The 21,356-nt window shown below is 39.0% G+C and overlaps 2 protein-coding genes across 3 annotated transcripts; one reads left to right on the top strand and one right to left on the bottom strand.

Annotated features, from left to right (window-relative positions):
* Positions 1 to 1,453: 1,453 nt before the first annotated feature.
* On the bottom strand, positions 1,454 to 19,998 carry rtf2 (replication termination factor 2). The gene is made up of 9 exons (XM_068712444.1): positions 19,826 to 19,998; positions 19,334 to 19,428; positions 19,106 to 19,199; positions 18,293 to 18,432; positions 17,912 to 17,990; positions 4,819 to 4,929; positions 4,575 to 4,629; positions 3,055 to 3,126; positions 1,454 to 2,692 (listed from the first exon to the last, which is right to left on the bottom strand). The coding sequence occupies exons 1-9, from the start codon at positions 19,892 to 19,894 to the stop codon at positions 2,496 to 2,498; spliced, it is 912 nt and encodes a 303-aa protein (XP_068568545.1). The 5' UTR covers positions 19,895 to 19,998; the 3' UTR covers positions 1,454 to 2,495.
* Positions 7,257 to 13,702, top strand: gcnt7 (glucosaminyl (N-acetyl) transferase family member 7). Of its 2 annotated transcripts, none has more exons than XM_068712443.1 (5): positions 7,257 to 8,145; positions 9,865 to 10,120; positions 10,249 to 10,990; positions 12,393 to 12,485; positions 13,065 to 13,702. In XM_068712443.1, the coding sequence occupies exons 2-5, from the start codon at positions 9,914 to 9,916 to the stop codon at positions 13,304 to 13,306; spliced, it is 1,284 nt and encodes a 427-aa protein (XP_068568544.1). In that variant the 5' UTR covers positions 7,257 to 8,145; positions 9,865 to 9,913; the 3' UTR covers positions 13,307 to 13,702. The 2 variants fall into 2 exon arrangements, with proteins under 2 accessions (XP_068568544.1, XP_068568543.1); XM_068712442.1 differs by having other exon boundaries at positions 7,259 to 8,145; positions 12,390 to 12,485.
* Positions 19,999 to 21,356: the final 1,358 nt, after the last annotated feature.

The raw sequence follows: 21,356 nt of genomic DNA on the forward strand, positions 1-21,356 counted from the left end.
GCTGTACGATTTTTTGTTTCTTGAGCAAAACACAATCGGACAATTCAACTGCAAATAACTATGGGGCTTTGATTTTCAACTTAATTTGAATATTTAAAAATATTTATGATACGTATATGGTATTAATGAATTTAAATTCACCATGAATGTTAAATAAATGTTACTGTAATTCATTACACATCTGCATTCATCCCATAGTGCAAACATTCAGAACAAATCTATGCGTCCATCTTTTTTTTTTTATGCAGATCACATTCTTTTCTGCAGGGTTTGGTAAATGTATCATCGTCAGAAACATCCATTCACATCAGAAAATATATCCTCCCAAAATGATGGGGCCACAAAAAGCCGAGTATGTGCTTTGAATAAAATGCTACTGAAATATCTAAAACAAACGGCAGGACTGCAAATGCAGCTGTCTCTGCTCCTGCGCAAAGACAATGACTTTCTTTGGTAACTTACAATAGCTCAATTAAAACAAAAACAAAAACGTACATGAGCGTATGTGGTTCTTATTATTGATGCATTATTTTTCAGTAAACAACCTATTCAATGATCTAATGTGCGCAGAAAAATATAAATCAACAACAAAACTAACAACATGGCATGCTGGGTGAAGACAAGAGGACGCGGTGTTTATTTAAATTTTTAGCCACAGTGATTGGGATATTTATGGTGTAACTTACATTTAATGAGAAGCAGGCAGACTCCCCTTTGTATGTTCTTTTTTTGCCCTGCGACCGCAGTTCATGTCAGTAGAATCACAGGGTGCGATAAACACTCTGCTGCCGCCTTGTGGCCGCATCATCACATTACCACTGAGCTAAACAACCAATCTTTTAGTTCGGCAGTACTTGCTACGTGTTAAATATTAAACAGATGTCTGGATTCTAAACTTATGTCACAAATTCCTGCTCATATACAGATGCACCTTTTAAACAGAGAAAAGTCAATGTGAAAACAGCCCTTCTGTTATCAAACCTTGCACATACATCATTCTGCACAGCTACTTCCTGCACCACTGGGCTATCTGTTCAGAAGCTGTTGTTTTGATCTCCTGTGTCATTGGAGGACAACTGAGCAATACCAAACAGTATGTGTGACTGAAACCAAGTAACAGATGTCTGTTTTAGTAATATTAATTTGGAGTGAGATGCTGCCAACTGGGTGTCCTGATCAACACCGTGAACACTGAACTTCACAGTTGCAATTTTCACACCTCTTACATGTAAACACATGTAAGCTGCTTTACTTATAAAGAGCTTCTTATAACTTGTTTTGGGTGTGAATTTTGCCTGTGAGGGCACAGAAGGGAATTGTTGCATCTGTCATCAAAGATAATTAATGCTCTTCGTTGCACGTAGAATATTGTGTAACCAAGCTTTATATTCTGGGCAAACTTGTGCGTCTTACTCGTAATACAGGCTGAAAAAATACACAGCGGGCAAAACTCAACAGGACTGAATATACATTTATTTTTGGCATTTGCTTGTTACATGCAAATAAATCAAAAAAGAAACAACCCTCTAATTGAAAACAGCAAGAACACATTTTGAATCTCCTTTAAAAAAAACAAATGTCTGAAGAAGAGTGTGTAGAAAATGTGATCATTCACTATATTTTGTTATTAAAATGGAAGCTAACATAACATATTTAGATATTTTTCATGTCAAAGATCTTCCTTATGAAAAACATAGTTATAAGCACCTTGAAGAAAAAAAAAATTAAATATTGAAGCTTGTGACACAAGAACAAAGATCACTGTTACACATCAGCTACATATGTTTGTCTTTTTTCTGCTGCGTGCACTATTTTGTTGATTCATGAGTATCAGAAGCTTCAATAAATAAGAAAGATGCTTGAAACGGTCTTAATTTAACCAACTTTTCAAGAAAACAAAAAAAACAATGTGATGAATACATATTAATTCAATATCCTGTGCTATGCGTTAGATATTAAACAAAGTGTGGCCAAGCTCATAAAAAAAATGACTCAAGTAAAGAATAAAAGTGTGACCTGCTTTAAAGATGTAGAGATTTTGCTTCTTATTTTTGCCTTAACTGAATAGTGAAATTAAGCCTATGATCTGACACCTCTTTTTCTCTGATGAAGAAATCCCTTAAAAAAAAGAACCTGCACTCTGTCCACTAGGAGACAGCAGAGTGACAGAGGTAATAAAGTCGCCCTAGCATCAATTCTCAGAGCACCAGTGACTGGGAACAGAGATGCTGGGGAATACATGGGGGAGGAAGGTTACAAAACAAAGAGGCTGAACAGCTTGGGGAGCCATTAACTAAATGTTGACAACACGTAAACACAGAACTACTGGGGACTGAAGAGACATATTGGGAATGAGTACGCACATTGGTGACATTAGTAGAGGCCATGAGGGTAACGTCAGGGCTGGGAATGTAGAACTAGGTTTATCAGTAATGGCTCTTTAATGGGTCACGATTTCTGGAGCAATCTAAAAATGGTGATCTTTGTGAAAGCTACTAGAAGTGATACGGGGTGTGGGTGACCCAGTTGGATGTCTGATCTTTAGTGCGCTTGGCAGAGCTGTGGGTGGTGAACAGGGATTTGAAGACCTCTGACTTCTCCGTCATCTCCTGAAAGGACCTTTTGGTGGTGGAAGACGTCGCAGACTTGCTGTCTTTAGAGGAGCTGGAGGATCCGGAGGGTCCGGCCTCAGCTAGGTGGTAAAATGGTAAATGACAGGGTAAACAAAACAGCAGGATGAAGAGAAGAACAAAAGACAAACAAGGCAAAGAATGACAAAATTCATAAAAAGGGAGGGGGAATGATTGTTGCTAATATTTAAACTAGCTTTCTTTCTATTCTGATACAGTTTTATAATTTATGTTCATTTTGTTCAATAATAAATTGTATCACTGGAGTGGCATCAATTCACTGAACAGATGACTGCAAAACCCGACAAAAAAAGCTAGATGGAGGAAATCCCACAATCAAAGATATGAAATTGAATTGTGCACCTTGAAGTCTACATTAAACTTTGTCTGTCTGTATTCATCAAAGAAACGTGTGCTTAGCTACCTGACTGGCTGCTTTCGCCACCATTTTGTTGCGAGTTCTCCGTTAGATCCACTGGTGGAGCTTGTGTGTCTTCTGTGGGAGGAAACAAGAGTCAGACAGTTTGATTAAGACAGGAAACTTCATTTTTCAAGTATAAACGATCAGAAAATGTACATACCTATATACTTTATACATTATATGTAAGAAATAAAAACTTGATGATGAATTACAAAAGATTGCATAAACGCTTTCTCATTCACTGTTTCATCTGATAATAACCCTTTACAATCTAAAATAGGCTTTACACAAGCAGGAAGAGAAAAAATGCACTTAGGCTTTTTTTAATTGTTCCATCAAAACCTTTTGATTCGAGTAAAACATATAAACATCAATTGTTTCTCAGCTAACTTCCTGTTCACTTGTGAGGCGAGAACCCTGTGCTGTTCTGAGAACTAAACAGGAAACCAAACCAATGCTTTCCGAGGAAACGGAACACTGGAGGTCTCTGATCCAAGATAAATAAACGCAGAGCCAAACTGTAAAACCACAGTACCTGTTCCAAAATCTCCATTTATAGGGTTCGCATTTCTTTGATTTTCACGACGAGACTCGGGAATGAAAATACATTTTGGATAGAAGTAATCCACATTACTGTTAAAAAAAAAAAGAGACTAAACTATGACTAATCCAACATTTTCCATAATTATGTATCCACTTGCACGGTTAGTACTGTTCGTTTGGGGCTGGTGTGAAAGCTGTCAGTCAAACCCGTGTGCGGACCGAACAATCGAATGGAGAAACCGGTTCAGGAAACAATCTTTTATAATTGTACCCGGTCATTTCATGAAGACCATTGACAAAGAAGCGCTCAGACAGTAATAAGCCCCAAATCATTACTGTTGACGACACCTCCTTTTTGTCCTGTCTCTACCTGTTAGTCATTATTCACTCAACATGCAACGATTTGCAGACTAATAACAGCCTACTGGTAATGCTTATGATCAGTTGTTACTTCGAGAACTCTTTGTGACACCAAAGAACATAAAGATAAAGTCTGCTTTCTGTTAGTAACACCAGTGAAACAAAGCAAACATAACAAATGAAAACACTTTTATGAAAGAAACCAGTGACTGTCGATGAGACATTTCACAAAGCAGATGTGAAATATGTAATGATTGTAACCATTAGACTCATCTACTGGCTCAGGGAAAGTTATATACGTCATCCACGTCTCACAGCAAAGTCTAAAGATAGCTACAATATCTACAGACTCAAGTGGTTCAAAGTTTTTTATAGCAGGTGATGGTGTCACACTCTACAGTGTTATTCTAAAACAGTTTGTTTTATGTATACGTTTAATACATATGTAAGGAGATTTCCTGAGAGTTTAATGTTTGAATAACCCGGCTAACTCAAAACAGCAAATTCAAAACATTACTCAAATTAGGAAGTCAAGTTGTTTTTAGCTGCTTGGTTTTGTTTATGTAAAAACAGATTTGTTTGAACAAGATGGATGATGCCTCAAACAGGCTTCAACAAACCTTTTGATTCCAACGGTGCGGACACTGTTTCAGCTGCTTTGCTCTTCTTTGATTTCTAAAAATGAAGGGAAATGTATCGATTGGATGAATCCGTTTACAAAAATGAATCAGTTTTTCACAGTGAAGGCAATCAGGATACTATCCAACCCAATAAAATATGATATAGTTTATTCAAACCCGACAACAACCCACTCTCTCACATCATCGTCTTAGATCAGCAATTCTGTTTAAAAAACAAACTCACCTTAGTTTTGGCTTTGGCCCGCCCCTCTTCCATCCTCTTTCTCAGCTTCTCCACCTCCTCCTTAGTGCCATTGAGAACAACAACGTCCTCCATTTTAAACGTTTCGCCACACTAAAACAAAAACATGAAAGCTCAGTTAAGAGATACGGACTGACAGTCTGAAAGAAAAATATTCTAACAAATACAAAAGCAAGGGTAAGTGAGCAGTGGAACAAGGCTGATTGTAATGAACATCCATTTGACCCTTTTACATATGTCTATGCATGTATTTGTTACATCATGATGTACACTGAGAGAATGGACTAAGACAGCATCATGGTGTTGTATCGCCCCTCCCTGCTCAGAGTTGTTGTATTTTAGTGTCAATTAAACGCATCAGAACAAATTAATATCTCAAAACATTATCTAGTGTCTAGTCCAGCCCAAAACTGGCTTTTGTATTTTTGAGAGACTGTCTAATAAAGCTGTCTGAGCATTCCCGAAGTAAATTCTTCTAGCAACATATTTACAGCAGCTATTCTAAACCAGTGGCCCTCAGGGTGCCATCTAGGGGGTTAAAAAGGTACTGCCAAATGGTTAGATTAAAATACAATTAAAAATGTTTGGTAATTTGTGATGTGGGGAACAACCCTGCACTCGTAAAAGCTCCCAAACGTGTGGTGAAAAAATATGAACCTGAATACATTAAACATACATTATCTCAGTTTATTTTTTATCCTTTTATGTGTTGTTATGGTTGTTGTTTTTACTTATTGAGTCTGTTTTTAAATGTTTTAACACTCAGAAATGGGCCAGAAGTTACAAAGGGTTGAGAAAAGCGTTTAAAGTGTCCCCATGACACATTTAACTAATATATATTTAGATGTTAAGCTAGTTTAAAGATGCATTTCTCTGAGGTTAACCTGATTTCTAAATCGCATCCCCCGGACACATCACGACATTCAAATGTGCAAACCTCTGTAAAAACAAATACCGACTCGGTGAAAGGTCCACAAACTCTGCTTAAACAAGGCTCAGGTGCACAACAGACAAGGAGATGTAGTCCTACTTTGACTTGCAAAGCAATGATTTGTTCATCCAGCTTGATGCAAATCACAATAGATGTTTATGAGGTACCTGTGGCATAATACGTAGACTAAAATGGCATCGTAAAATAAATCAAGATATTTCTATAAGCAACATTGGTTTGAACACAATTATGGAAGAACATTAAGAACATCTCCCTGCCACAGAAATTCACTTTTAAATGTATTTGCATGCAGGCTGCATTTGTTGTACTCTGAGAGGAAAACCAAACTCAGAACACAACGAAGCACATGGAAACACACTAAACTAAAATAAAGATGAATGCCAGTCATCACAATGCTGTCTATTCTACTGCAATTGTGTTTAGTTAAATACACTTTAATGGACCAGTGTATTTTTGGGTCATGTCCAGGTTAACCTAAATTTGCAAAAAAGTGCAAAGTGACCTATCCTAACCCTAACCATTCGAGGTCAACACCTTACCATAACCATCTCTCTGGCAGTTGCACAACTCTAGAGTTACCACCTAGACAATACACAACAATCAATACCAGGGTGGATGAATTAATCTACATGTTTAAAACCTGTTCAACAGGACTTTCCCTTTTAAAAAGGGCAACTACAATCATTTCGAAAAAACCTACATGACAGTCCAAAAATATAAGTAACCATGAAAAACTCTACCAAATCCAAAAACCATATAAAGTCTGGAACTGCTCCATAGACAGTTAAACGGGAAAGCTGTAGATGACACAGAGCGCCCAGGGGAATGTTCTGAGTACATTTTCTGTTTCAGACCTGAGAACACCACAACAGAATAAAGCTTATTTGGGTAGAACAAAGGAACATTCTGTGGGTACACAACACCAGTCTCCTATTCATTGTCTATGCAGCTCTACACTTAATACTGGATGACATTACAAGTTGGAGACTTAATTCTCCAGTTTCTGGCTTTGAGGGAGAGTAGCTCACAAATATTGATTGAATTTATAAGCCATGGGAATAACATATTGGAATTAAACCGACAATGGTAAGTTGTGGACAACTTTCCACTTTTATTCTGCACTGAAAATGGTAGATACGTTAGTGCATTGGATTTATCTAAAACAGTTTCTAAATTGTTAACAAAGTGTCGACCAGCCACTTCTGTATGAAACCCAAAATTATTAAACATCGGTGCATTTCTCCTGGACAGGCTGACCCAAGACTAAATTGCAAAAATCTCTAATTCCTCATTTTGTGTATTACTCAAAGATACTAAGATAAGCAGCGATGGCTGCTTCAAAGAAAGGAAAAACACACCCATATACAAACACAAATATTAAACCCCTGTGTAACCACCAGGGGACCTATTGTGTTGCCGTAATGCAGGCTCGGGGGGGTGGACTCCAGCCATGTGCTCTGTTCAACACAAGAGGGATAATCTCAGAAGCTGACCAGGCAGCAAACAAACCCTGTGAGTGCTGCTCTGAAGTCAGTCACTCTGCTGTTGCCGCTACCACAAAGGCCACCGGCCACCGCTTAGCGGAGAACCGGATCATCAAGTCAGCGAACAAGGTGTCGATCAGGACCCAGCTTCAGCACTGAACCAGCTACTTGACAGGCAACGAACAAGAAGGGGAACAAGACAGAGGGACACTGTGGATGATTCAACGTGTGTGTACCTCTAACTGGGCAGAGGAACTGGGATGAAAGTCCATTTGAGAGAGAGAAAACATTATGCAAAGCAAGAGGACAAAAAAGAAAGATGCAACACACCAGTGAGCACAAAACTGTAAGGGGTGGGAGGAGAGTGGAAAACCTGAGAGAGAGAGAGAGAGAGAGAGAGAGAGAGAGAGAGAGAGAGAGAGAGAGTGAGAGTGAGAGTGAGAGTGTGTGTGTGTGTGTGTGTGTGTGAGAGGTGTGCGGCGCTGCTGCTGGTAACCAGGCAGGGACAGACCTCGTCTCGGGGGGATGTGGGGGGAGCGACTTAATCAGCAATGAATACAACAAGAGGAAGAAAAAAAAGAAAGAATCAAAGCACTCTGTCTCACTCGATCTCACTCTAGCACAATCTCACACTCTCCGTACAAAACAATCCTGTGTCAACTAAGTTTAGGTCAAACATAGGACAGAAATACTACCACTACTACTACTACTACTACTGACAATGGTGCAAATGGCTTCTGATCTCCACGGGACTCTGGGCGGTTTGTAGTAGCAAGCTCGGAGTAGCTGTCCAGGTAGCGATGATCAGACGAGGCGCTGATGTCTAACGTCTTTTTCTTCACCATTCGGACTACAGACTGAACTGCCTTGAAGGTAAATGGCTCACCTTGCCCCGTCGTTGGCATTCTGTATCTGCCTGCATGCGTGTTTGTATGTGTTGAGATAAAGCTTTAGATGTTTGATTTAGACAGCAAACATAAAATAGAGATAAAACAAATGTTAGAAATGTTAAATGATTACTATCTAAAAACAGAAACAACAGATTTTTGACTGTGCAAAAAACAAAAAAAAAATCAAGCTACATCTTTTATCTCATTTACATGGCGGGTTGGACTCAGTGAAAGAAGGTGTGAATGGGGGTGGGTGTTGGTGGCATCTTGACAGAAGATTAGAAACGTGCATATTTCCATGACCCCCCCCCCCCCCCCATGGAAATCTGTATCGTTGGTGTTGTTTTCCAAGAACAGCAGAACTTGAACAGCAAGGGGACTCAAGTGAGGACACTTCACTGACATGGGATTAGGAATAGTCCTCAGAGACAGTCTCTCCAAAGAGAAACTTGTGACTAACTTTTAGAATGAAAGCCAGATTTATGTCAAGTATTGAGAAGGTTTTGGGAGTTTGGCATACAAATGCTACCCTTGGACAGCCGCCATAACTCAATCTTGTTTGTTTTAGAGACTGGATGGTAACTGACTCTGAGAATGCCTTGCATTACGATTTTAGTCAAAAATAGACCTTGACATATAAAAAATCATATTAATATAGTTATCACTTATTCCAAAGTGGCAGGCTCTTTGTGCCTCTATATCAAATACTACTCGTCAGCTAGGACGGTTCAGAGGGTCCTTGTGAACGTTGTGTTTTACATGACAGGTAGACTGCAGGGTATCACACGTATCACCAAGGTGCTGCTCTTCTCTCAACTAATGTCCCGTCAGTCTGCAACCTTTCCTCATATCTCACAAAAATGTTGTTTGTTTACTTGTTGCTATCTGTTGTACCTTGCACATGACGTTCCAGAGGTATTCCTGTTTGTACAGATTTCAAAATGATCTGCCAAAGCTCTCTATATCAAGTTTCAATAAAAGCTGTAATCACTTTCATTATTGCTAACATTTATTTGTCAATTGTTTTTTAGTGAATGAAAATTTATATAAATCAATTGATTAAATCTATGAAATAACAAAACATAGCATTCTCAATTACTCAAGGTTTTTTTTTGTGTTTGCAAAATTTGTTTTATTTATAATATGAAACAAAAGAAAGCTATTTTTACGTGATAATTGACAGATTTTCTATTGATCAACTCGTTGATTATTAAACTACCTAATCATTTCAGCACTACTGTCGACGCATGTTCCTTACAGGAATAAACATATTCATATCAAAAACTGCCATGACTGCATTTAAAAGGTTTATTTTAATACTATATTTTGTGGACTGGTGAAAGTAAAACATTTTTATTTATAAATATATTTTTAAATAATATTTATAATTATGATCATAGTCATAAGGATAACATTATTGTTAATATATATATATTTTTTTATTTAAAGACGAAAGGAAAGAGAAGACAAAGTGCAAAAAAAGCCAGGAATTTGATGGAATTTATTACTGTAATGTGTTGCCAGTTATGCGTCACATCTCAACAGTTACTAAAAGACCAAATTCTGTACACTAAACTACATTTCTTGATCTAAAAACTTGCTCCATCAATTAGCGCTGACCTACATATTTAACCCTATTTCATATCCCTCAGGAGTTCAAGACCCTAACTGTGAATTACCAACGTGGATGTCTTTATTGCAGGAGTTTTATCTGTGGTGGTGCTGTTTGGATACGGTGAAGCAGGGCTATTATGTACCAGCTTGAGGGGACAAAATGCAGCTTCCTGTTGTGCCTGGGGATGAGTATCATTATCTGTTCAGTTATTTACATGAGGGCCAGGATGCCAACAGAGCCCAAGCTGCTAGAGCCTTCAAGCTGCAGGCCCTTCTCCACTGAATGTAAAGCTTTACTGCCCGGCATGGAGGAAGGAGTGGAGTGGTACCGCCGTGACTGCCAGGTAAGTCGATATACAAGTTAAACTGAAGTGAGAATCACAAATGTAAGTAAACATTCTAGTAAAAAACACTACATGGGTAACTATGTTTTGATGACAGGTCTAATGTTAATAAATTTTTTTGTCTATAGGTGGAAAGCTATATTCTGAATAGTCGCATACAGTGTTCCAAATTGATCGGAGACCTACACTTCATCACGAGACCTCTGAGTCGGGAGGAGGAGGACTACCCTTTAGCTTTCATTGTGACTGTTCACAAGGAGCTGGAGCTGTTTGTACGCCTGTTGCGGGCCATTTACAATCCACAAAATGTCTACTGCATCCATGTGGACAACAAGGCTTCATCGGAGTACAAGGCGGCTGTACTGAAGCTAGTCGGCTGCTTTAAAAACACCTTCCTATCCAGCCACAGCGAGACGGTGACGTACGCTGGGTTTTCCCGCCTGCAAGCAGATTTTCACTGCATGAAGGATCTAGCAAAGTCCAAGGTAGGCTGGAGGAAGGTGGTGAATCTGTGTGGACAGGATTTCCCCGTCAAGAGCAACCTGGAACTGGTGCGGTACATGCAGAGCAAAGAGTGGAGGGACAGAAACATGACGCCCGGGGTCAAGCAGCCGGAGTCCATGAGGCACAGGACACAGCTCCAGCACAGGGAGATAATGGGCTCAAATGTAGCTCTGGTAGGGCTGGGACTGAAGAAGGGTCCGCCTCCACACAATCTGCAAGTTTATTTTGGAACGGCGTACTACGCTCTCACGAGGGATTTTGTAGACTTTGTTCTGAAAAGCCCAATAGCCCGGGACCTCTTGGAGTGGTCCAAAGACACGTTCAGTCCAGACGAGCACTACTGGGTGACCCTCAGTCACATCAAAGGTAAAGTGTTTCAAACGGAAACACAGGGGCCGAAGTGCTGCAGCACAAATCCCAGAAAAGAACTATTAATTATTAACTTGTGTGATTATCATGTATTAACACAATGAGTTGTGCGGTACAGAAACAATCAATGCAACAAGGTCAAACAGCACATTTGGTTTTCAAACGTTTTACACAGGCTCATTGACTTTGCTTTTATGGCAACATTTCAAATTTGCATGAGCTGTGATCTAATGCAATATGATGGTAACACCTGAGTTAAATCCCTTTGAGGAAAAATTTTAATGTTTTTTACGCATTACTAACAACTTGCAAAGATGGCACTTATGTGTTCTTGACGTACCGCGTATCCTTTATTTTCATCGCACACATACGGCACAAAGGAAAAACTACAGCATATGAGCTTATTGATCACGGATATTGTCTAAAATGAGTTGTATAAACATTAATAGTCATGACTAATATCTAGCCATATTAATCATCAAGAAACAATTATCAGGAGTCAAATTTGAAACTGAACTACGGTTTTCCTCCTACATTCAAAAGACGAGTAAATCAATTCTCAAGAAATACTGCCTTTGGTCTTTACCAAGAAACAGAACGAAGAAATTAAATGAGTCACCGGGTACTCCCTAAGAGGCAGTTGAAATGCAATGGGCTTAGTTCCCCTTTTTAAGAAATTAAGTAAATTGGCAACAAATCTGTCACAGATTATCTTATCTTATCTGGCACACTTTATCTTAGGAAAAAGCCTAGTCTTAATGTCTTAACTATGGCTTTTGCACAGATGTTAACCGATGTCAATATTGACGATTTCATCAAGACATTAGCAATACCTTAAAATCTGTGTAATTTCTCTGTTCAGGATTATTGTGAAAATAATGGCAAAGATAGACATACTTTAGGAATTGGTTTTGCTTTGACTTGTTTTTTTGATCTTCACAGGGCTGTATTTATAAGTGATGGGTAAATACTAGGCCTGTTTGGATGCTTCCCATAGATAAGCTTAGGGAAGTGATTGTGCACTGCTATTGTGCACTGAGGTAGGAAAGTTAACTAGACATGTGAATGAGGTGAAGAGGAAGCCGTACTGAAAAGCGTACATGCACAAGCTTCACAAAGATGACATTTATGCTTGAGAAAGTGTTTTCAAACAGCTCATTTTAAGTTTTACAAAAGAGAAGGCTTATGAAGGATGAGAATTTACTGGGAGGCAAATTCACTTTCTCACATCAGAGCACGCAGTCACTTCCCCACAAAGCTTTTCTCTGGGAAGCATCTGGGACAATCTCCCACACAGTGGATGTGACAGTTCGAAAGAGGGAAGTAAATTAAGTGAACTAAAAGTTCAATTAAGCCCAATAACTAGAATTAGTCTTGTCTGGTTGTTTGTTTGAAGAAGCTCCAGGCAGCCATCTAGATGGAGGTTGGGAAGGAGACGTCCGGTCCATCAAGTGGAGGGATCAAGAGGGAACGACACACAGTGGCTGCAAAGGTACAGTACAGAGCTGCATGTGTCATAATGAGGTACTACTTTGTTGATTAATCACTGTATCACAGGGCTCATCTATGGTCTAGCTTAAATTCTACTTGTCTTGTGTGTATTGTGAATTATTGATACTAAGTGAATGTCGTTGCAAATTAAAAATAAATTATCACAATAGTCCTTTTTCAGCCAAACCCACTACTACACATATAGTTATACTAACTAGTACTAATTAATAACTTTTCCTTCACATTAACCTACCTCATACTCTTTCTCTCTCCTACGACAAAAACATTGTCTGCTCCTTACTCTTTGTTTTATGTTTGGCTCTTTGGCTCCAGACAGGATTATAGGACCAATTACTTGCAAAGGCAACACAAGATTTCCGGAACAAAAGCTGATAAAAAGGACAGATATGAGGGTTTATCTGATATGACATGCTCTTCAGTAGGTTGTCTGTGTTTTAAATGACCTTTAACTGGTTAACAATTTTTAAAAAAAATAGGATTTTTATGTAACAATGTGCGGTAAAACAAACTCAGACCTTCTATCTAAGTAAAGACCAAAATTGTTGTTGTCGTGTTCCAGGGCATTACGTACGAGACATCTGTATCTATGGCATGGAAGACCTGCCATGGATCATCAACAGGAACAGCATGTTTGCCAATAAGTTTGAGAGGGACACCTTTCCTGAGGCCCTGGACTGCCTGGAGCAGTGGCACAGGACCAAGGTGTTGAACCAGGCGACTGTTTCCATAGAGCCATCATGGCTTCTGGCCACACAGAGCAACTCAAGCCGCAGCTACTTCAACAGCACCGCTGGAGCATGAAATCGCTGTTGGCTGTGAATGTCAAAAATGTGGGCAGGAAAAAAACTGGAGGACGGGCGATCCCTTTCCTCTGTGACAAGGCTACCGTTCACGCACATATTTGTCCATGTATGAAACTGTGACGGCTGTCCTGATAATCAGAAGAGTGTGACGAAAATAACTTATAGTACAGTAAAGCAAAAGTACAATGAATTCTATTTTAAATATACGAGTATATAACACACTATTTGAGACAACTGCACTACACAAGGTATTTAACAACTGAATATGAATTTCATATCGTTTAATTAAATTAAATATTTGATGTTAAATTTAATGTGTGTGTTCCAGTTTAAAAAACTGTTTTTTATTTAATTAAAGTGTAGCAGGTGTACACGAACAAATAAAGACGATGTAAAAAAAATCTCCCTCTTTCCTTTTTAAAACAAAGACTAAGGGCCCTATTTTACATCATGATGCCACAGAGGAGAGGGAGAGGCAGAAGGTTTACCGACCATACCCGTCTCCTCCCTCCCTCCACAATATGCCAACATTAATTCAGCACCCCGCGTCAATGGAAAGCGTCAAATAGTAAACAAAGTGCACTACTAAATTGTAAACTCATCAATAAAAGACAAGTCTAGGGCCGTACCAAATAGTTGGAATCTTCAAAGCTTCATTCCAAATGTTGAAATAAAAATCAGGCCGGACTGACACTAATATCATTAGTATTATTCTATTTTTAAATTAGATTCCAGTGGTGGCTGCGTAGAATTCTTTCAAACTCATGGGATCCAAACATTTCCCATAACTCCAGAGCGGAAAGTCCAAAAATAAACTTCAAACTGTAATGAAAAAAAAAGATGTCATCTTCTCCAAAAAAAAAAAAAACAGTCTGCTTGTCACCATATCTATTGGCCTTTCAAAAACAATACTTCCACTGCAGAAAACCACCTACATCTCCAATTTTCAGAGTTGGCCATTTAAATAGCAATGACCCAGGTGCAGGCACCGTTTACCTATCAAAAGAGGAGTTGGACACGCCCGAAATGCATCATCATTTTTACACCATGGGCCCCAAGAGTCCATAGCCATGAACGTGACTCTGTGAGACTGTGCTTTGAGCAAAATGTTAACATCGGCATGCTAACATGCTCACATTGACAGTGCTAACATGCAAATATTGAGCAGGATTAATGTTCACCGTCTTTCATTAGCAGGTTGGAAAACAAACATTTTCTAATCAGTACAAAACACAAGTTCCAGCAGAAGGCTCAGGAAAATGAAAAGTACTTGCTCCTGTATTCCTAATGGTATTATCTAGAAAGTCACGGTCAAGGTGTTTTACTTTAAAGCACTTAAACAGAAGTATTAAGTCATAGTCTCAGGAATAAGGTTAGTAATAATAGTGGTTATTCAACATTTGGATTTTTTTTTTTTTTTTTTTACAAAAGTGACTCGCTCTGACAAAGAGCTGCAGGCTCTGATCAGTTGAGGTAAACTCCAAACCTCTATCACACATAATTAAGGTAAAACACACAGCCTTAGTGTGTATTCAGACCACTAAAAACAAAGGGGATCGCAAAAGTGTGGGCACGCTGCTTCAAGGCCCCGAGGCCAGATCTCAATGCCCATCCTATATACGTAGGCTCTGAACCGGTCCAGTGGTTCACAGTTGCACGTGTCATGTCATGTTACAGATTGTTAGGATAGAGAGAAAAGTGGCCCTGTATATGCAGGGAAAACCCACAATGAAGATCACTTTTCACAGCACTGGTCCAGAAAATTTGACAAATTTTTCATTGTATGAACTAAACATGATCATGGTGGATTTCTGCTTTATCCGTTTTTTGTATATTTGCTAAAGGTCTATCTAATAACTAAATGCTCACATGTCCACACTATGCTAGCCAAATGTGAGATTAAATAAGAAGCAGACAAATTCCGCCTAAATATCAGTGGCTATAAATACAAGAAATTGTGGTTTGCCTAATAAGTCTATCTAAGCAAACATCTCTGCAGAGAGTCAGTTTCCCACAAGAGGCACTGTAACTGTTCTTATGGTTTCAGGAACTATTTATGGCAAAGTAAAACAACTGATCCGTGCCAAGATGCTTTCACCTCCACAGAAAATACAACAGGGACTGGATATGATCGGCTGTCTGCTACCACATGATGGCCTGTGCATGAGAAATTATAACCACAGCTTTAAAGTTACTTAAAATAGGTCAGGTCCCCAAATTGTTGGTAGGCCTTGTCAAGTAGGTATGAGATCCCAGAAGAGCTGCCTTGAAGTTGTACATGTACGTATATGGAAAATAAAATTGGACCTAAAATTGAACCTTGGGGTACACCACAGGTAATGTGAGATGAAGAGGATGAGTAATTACCTATGGTGACCAATTGGGTTCTATCTGACAGTAAGAATAAATCCAACCAAGTGCAGCGTTGATTAAAAGGTCACGGTCTATTGTGTCAAAGGCTGCACTTAGGTCTAAAAGAATTAAAATGGAGCTCTCCCCTCTGTCGGCTGCCAAAAGGAGATGATTGGATATCTTGAGGAGGGCTGTTTCTGTGCTATGTAAAGCTCTAAAACCTGACTGAAACTTCTCAAAGACATTATTAAGACACATAAAAGATAATAGCTGGGTTGAAACTACTTTCTCAAAAACTTTTGATAAAAACGGAAGTTTAGAAATGGGTCAAAAATTGCTAAGAACAGAGGAATCAAGATTGGGTTTCTTTAAAAGAGGTTGGACCACAGCATGTTTAAAAGTAGTTGGAACAGTTCCTCTTGCTAATGAACTATTAATAATCAATAAAATACTGGGACCAACTGTGTTAAAGAGGTTATTAAGAAATGTAGTTGGTATACCTGATCGACCCGTCAACCTGTTTTTTTCTTTCTTCTACAATCTCTCTTTAAGTCATGGGTGGATTCATTTAGCCAGGGCTGAGGTGTTATATTTGGCCTTTTGTCTTTAAAGGGGGCAGAGTCCAGGACAGTCTGACAGGTTTCTGTACTTCCTCCACAGCCGGGGTTGATGGAGATGTGTAAAATCTGGGGGGGTTGCTTCAATTAGAGAACCACAGTGTCCCTGAGACAACAATGTCTCTGTGGTGATAAAAAAAAAAATCTAATTTATTAAAAGTAATAAAATCCTGAGCTAAAAACAACTTATTCTTTAGAGATCTGATATTTGAAAGGCCAAAACTAACAGGCTTATAGTTAGGCGCAGGAGGTGGGACTGCAATTAAATTTGACATAGGGTTTGACATACAGCGTGCTGCAGAGGGTCTATGATGGGAAGTGATGGTGGTTACAGGAATGGGTTTCTCGGTCCTGTAAACGCTCCTCATAAAAGCAGGACGTTGGGACAGTTTAGGCAGTTGAGTCAAAAAAAGGAAGTGCTACATATGTCAGAATATGAGCATGCAGCATTGATCATATAAGGACGTACACACTGTTAGATCAAAATGTGTGTGTGTGTAGAAATGAATAGGCATGAGCAGCTAGGAGGGGAGTGTGGAAATGAGGATAGCTCAACGGGAAAATAAAAAGAGAAGACTCAAAAGATCGAGTTGGGATTTGACGCTGGACACCGCATCTTATTTCCATGTGGCTCCTTTTGGGTCATTGTCAGGAACGGCTAAAAAAGATGAACAGTAAACCCTAAAGATGCCTAAAGACACTTGGATGAAGAAGAGTCTAAAATAAGTGATGTCCTAAGGACAGCTGGGCCTGTGACAATAGTTTACCTTTCTAACAATTATGACAGAAAAAATGCCAAAATGAAATCAAATATTGTAGCAAACAACGGAGAGCGAGCTGTATCCAGCGTAACGTTCAGAGGTGTGAGTTAATAGGTGTCCCCTCTCATAACGCACTAATAATAAATATGTCCCATAGAGCTCAGGAGCTCGCACTCAACACCACATTTCCTTTAGTCCTCATCAATACACCCACAATGTGTTTATCGGGTGAATGATTGCTGAGAAAATCGAAGGACAGAAATGAAGGCATTCATACGGAGACTCCTTCCATTTTAGTTAGGTAACCAAATATTTGCCAAAGACAATCACACATCAGAATGGGGTCAAATTGGAATAGGCTGCCTGTCATTTGTATGGTACCTTCTTTTTTTCTTATATAACTTTGAGTATTAGTAGTCTTCTAAATACCTTAAATAATGTTTGTTTTTTTTCAAGCTACACAGATTTTCCGGATAGCTGACACAATTTATTCAACTAGTGTACAATGTTTTGAGATTTCCAAAACCTCCCAAGGAAGCTGTACACCATTACACCTATGGTTATTAACACACATCCTTATTTACCTAAGGAACAGATTTTGCATCTGGAACTACGTCAATGCCAGACTGCTAATGTGTTATCTACATTGACAACAATGCTGCTTATTTACCAAGCGTTAGCAGGGAGAGAACTGCAGAAGCAGAATCACTGCCAAACATTAAGAGGTCACTGGTGGAGAGGTTTAGTGGAAGGAAAGATTAAAAATCTATTCAAAAGAATGAAAAAAAAAAAAAAAACAGTTTGAAGGCCATTGGTTCATTGAAGAAAGTTTGATTAGACGGACTGGTGAAAATAAGATTAAATATTGCTCACCTTGTGGCAGATTTCTGTCTTGACCTCCTTCAGTGCCCTGTCAGAAAAGACACAGCCACAGGTCTGCAGGTAACAGAACCTGAAAATGAAAACATTGGGGTATATAATATGTGCCATTTCCTGCACAAAGTCAATTGTCAATACAAGTATGTGTGGTGCATTCTTCTAACATTGTTTGATCTAAACGTTTGCTGTTCTCATCACCAGTATTAACTTTCAACCAGAGTTCTGTATTACCAACATATATTAACTTTTATAGAAAGATGTGATCAACATAAAACTAGAATCTTTTGATTATACTTGACACTTATACATGGAGCAGTAGAGCACCAGCCTTTTTACTATTCTTAAGTTTTGGACCCTTTGTTTGTTGTTTGTTACCTGTGCTTGCCATTCATCTCCAACCCAACAACAGGGCAAATGAACATGCCGCAGTGCATGTCTTCATATATGTCTCCTTTGGTATTTCTTCTCTCTCCCTTCCACTCAGGGTTATCAGTCAAGTTCAGTTCCTTTATATCCTGTAAAGGGAGTGGATGGATTAATGGGTAAAACATTATATATGATATCAAGTGCATAGGCAATGATATCGATATTATAATAAGAGAGTATACATCATCATTTTTACATTACAGTCATTTAGCAGACACTTTTTATCCAAAGCGACTTACAATTCAGTATCTATTTACACACCGTAGTAGACACAGCTACGGGAGCAATTTTTTGGGGGGTTAAGTGTCTTGCTCAAGGACACATTGACATGAGACTGACATGAGACTAGTGGAGCAGGAGCCGGGGATCGAACCGCCGGCCCTCTGATTGAAAGGCGGCCCTGCTCTCCACTTAGCCACAGTCACCCTAGATCTTAGATTTTAGATATCATAATATAAGTGTTGTCTTTTCCTGATTTACTTACTGATTTAGTGTTCTAGTTGTTCTGTTATTTGTCTTTACCCACTTAGTCACTATATCAACATTACTGAGTATTTATCAAAACTTGCATTTTGTAAATATGTTGTGAAAGCACCTATGGTTAACCCTACAATATCTATGCAATTTTGTTGCATTTTCTCCTTTTCGCCCAGCCTTGCAAGTGCACACAAGTGTCAACACACACCCACACAAATACATATGGAAACACATTGTACAGCATAGCTTGGACTTTGAGAGTAGAAAACTTCAATGTCAACACACCTTGATCCCACGGACATGAACTACGGCCTCAGCATTGGGTCTCTCAGCAGTCTTATCCAAAAGATATTCAATGATAGCATCTTTGTTATAGAGTCTGAAACATAACACAGACCAGACTATTAGGACATAGTGTTCAGGAATAAGCAGGTATTTCAAATATGGGTGGTAAATAGATGGGCAATGTTAACTGGTCATGTCAGGCTTGTTGGTTTGTGAAACAACCCTCACCTTCCCAGATCACAGGCAACAATGGGGCGTCTGAGTTTCTCCTGGCTCAAGGCACAGTATTTCCATTTGGCAGCCAACTCGGCATTTTTATCCACCTGGATACATGGACAGGTATGTAAGAGCACGCCATACACAAAAAAAACGTTCATAGTAGTCAATTGCCTTCCTCTTCAGTCTGTGACGATTAGTTAAACCTAAAGACGCGAGTGTAACGTTACCCGGTCTGTTTTTAAAAAGCTAACGCTAGCTAGCTAGCTGTCGAGTAGTTTACCAAACTTCGTGTAAGCTAACGTAGCATAACGCCGCCAGCATAATAGCTAGCTAATATATCCTTATAAGTAAATAATATATCTAAAATAAGTGAATCAACCACTTCATAATGTATTATTATCGATACAAATAGCCATAAGCTCATAAATAACTACTGGCAGCTGACGACACAATGCTAACCGTTGTGACTTTGAAAAGGAAGAATAAATAAGCGTAACACACCTTCTCAACTTTTTTGGGGCCTTTCACCAACTCGTGTCTTTTAGGAATCGTGCCACCATCACATCCCATCTTGAAGGCTGACTTGTAAAGTTGAGTTTGAATCACCCAAACAGCTTCGGTTAGCTTACTGTGTACAAAGCTACCGACAGACAGGAAGTTATCAGGTTGTAAACAAACAACGAGAGATTTACAAAGCTCGCGCGATGTGCGGCCAATTTGATGTCGCCCTCTAGTGGCTGAATGAACACTTCACATGTATTTTGTAGCATCAGCCACAGTGTGGAAGCATCGCCTCACATTTCAGTTTATTAGTTTCTGTTCAGTAAGCAGCCCAAATGGGAGCTGCCAGAGGAATGCCAAGCAAGTAAAAATGTTTAAAAAAACAAACAAATTAATTAACAGAACGATGGGGAAATATTACCATAATAGCCTAAGTAACTGATTACTAATGAGAACCTTTAATAATGCTTCAAGTACGCCTTTTCTTCAGTGATTTTCTTAGTTTTTCTACACTATTGTAGCCATGCATGTAAATATGAAAAAACTATTCCACCCAGATTACTTCACCAGTTTACTGCTCATCCATCTATTAGATGTTTTCAGTCAGCCATTAAACCCAGTACTAGTAAGTGACATTAGTCTGGCTTTCAGGCCTGTTGTCAGAGTGGTCTAAAGATGAAAGTTTCCTTGGAAGATAGTTCAATGAGTGCTAATTAGATCTGTTTCCTGTGCCTTGCAGGCTGCAGATTAGTTTACTATCGATGGCGCTGTCCAAGAGCGACCATTAGTTTGGGGAATACCTCAGTGGAGACATCTCTGGCGGCATGACTGATCATCTGTGTGGAGGAGAAAACTGAATAGAAACACAGCATTGGACTTCATTTTGCCTGGGAAAATAGATTTCAACCTCTTCACGCTCACCACACACAGGCAGCTGCTACTGTGGTTGCCAAAATGTAGCAAAATTAACAAATATCAACATAAAAACATTTCTCCATTTTGCCTGTTTGTTCGATTGGTTCTTCCTGTAATCTATAAATTGTGTTATGTGTCTTATTGAATTTCCCCCCTTTCTCACACAGAGCTAAATGTTTAGTATGGATTTTCATTAGAGACAATGGAGTAAAAGCTCTGTTAGCAAACTATCTGTTGAGAGAGTGGAGAGCCCTAGGCTGATAGTGCAAGCCAACACCTAAGGAACACAATGCACAATGGCCACTGGACAAAAGGCGACTAGAACAATGGTCTTCTATCCTTGTCCTACATATTCTGCTGTTTCCAAACTGCAGAGTTCCGTGATTTATTATAGTTTTGTGTATTCATGCCGGCTCGTACCTGATGCACCTAATCATAAAACACATTACAAAGATCTCTTTAGAGGAAAGTGAATTGACTCTTGGTAAAAAAAAAAAAAAGTGACACATTGTTGTATTTTGTAGCAAAAATATAGTGAAGTAACCGGTGTCAGACTCATTTCACAGTTGAAGTGACTGCAATCCAAAGGTAGAATGTGTCACTGCCAATGCCTAGT

Source organism: Cebidichthys violaceus, unplaced genomic scaffold (genome assembly GCF_023349555.1).
Source record: "Cebidichthys violaceus isolate CVI_PGR_0920_01 unplaced genomic scaffold, fCebVio1.0.p SCAF_17, whole genome shotgun sequence".
Lineage (NCBI taxonomy): Eukaryota > Metazoa > Chordata > Actinopteri > Perciformes > Stichaeidae > Cebidichthys > Cebidichthys violaceus.

What these genes read in the sequence shown, in the direction of transcription:
- rtf2 (XM_068712444.1), bottom strand. Translation starts at nt 19,894, where the DNA reads ATGGGATGTGATGGTGGCACGATTCCTAAAAGACACGAGTTGGTGAAA. An exon ending in GAGATGAATGGCAAGCACAG is followed by an intron (nt 17,991 to 18,292) that starts GTAACAAACAAC and finishes TTTCATTTTCAG; the next exon opens with GTTCTGTTACCTGCAGACCT. An exon ending in TGGCGAAAGCAGCCAGTCAG is followed by an intron (nt 2,693 to 3,054) that starts GTAGCTAAGCAC and finishes TTTACCACCTAG; the next exon opens with CTGAGGCCGGACCCTCCGGA.
- gcnt7 (XM_068712442.1), top strand. Translation starts at nt 9,914, where the DNA reads ATGTACCAGCTTGAGGGGACAAAATGCAGCTTCCTGTTGTGCCTGGGG. An exon ending in GGTACCGCCGTGACTGCCAG is followed by an intron (nt 10,121 to 10,248) that starts GTAAGTCGATAT and finishes TTTTGTCTATAG; the next exon opens with GTGGAAAGCTATATTCTGAA. An exon ending in GACCCTCAGTCACATCAAAG is followed by an intron (nt 10,991 to 12,389) that starts GTAAAGTGTTTC and finishes GTTTGTTTGAAG; the next exon opens with AAGCTCCAGGCAGCCATCTA.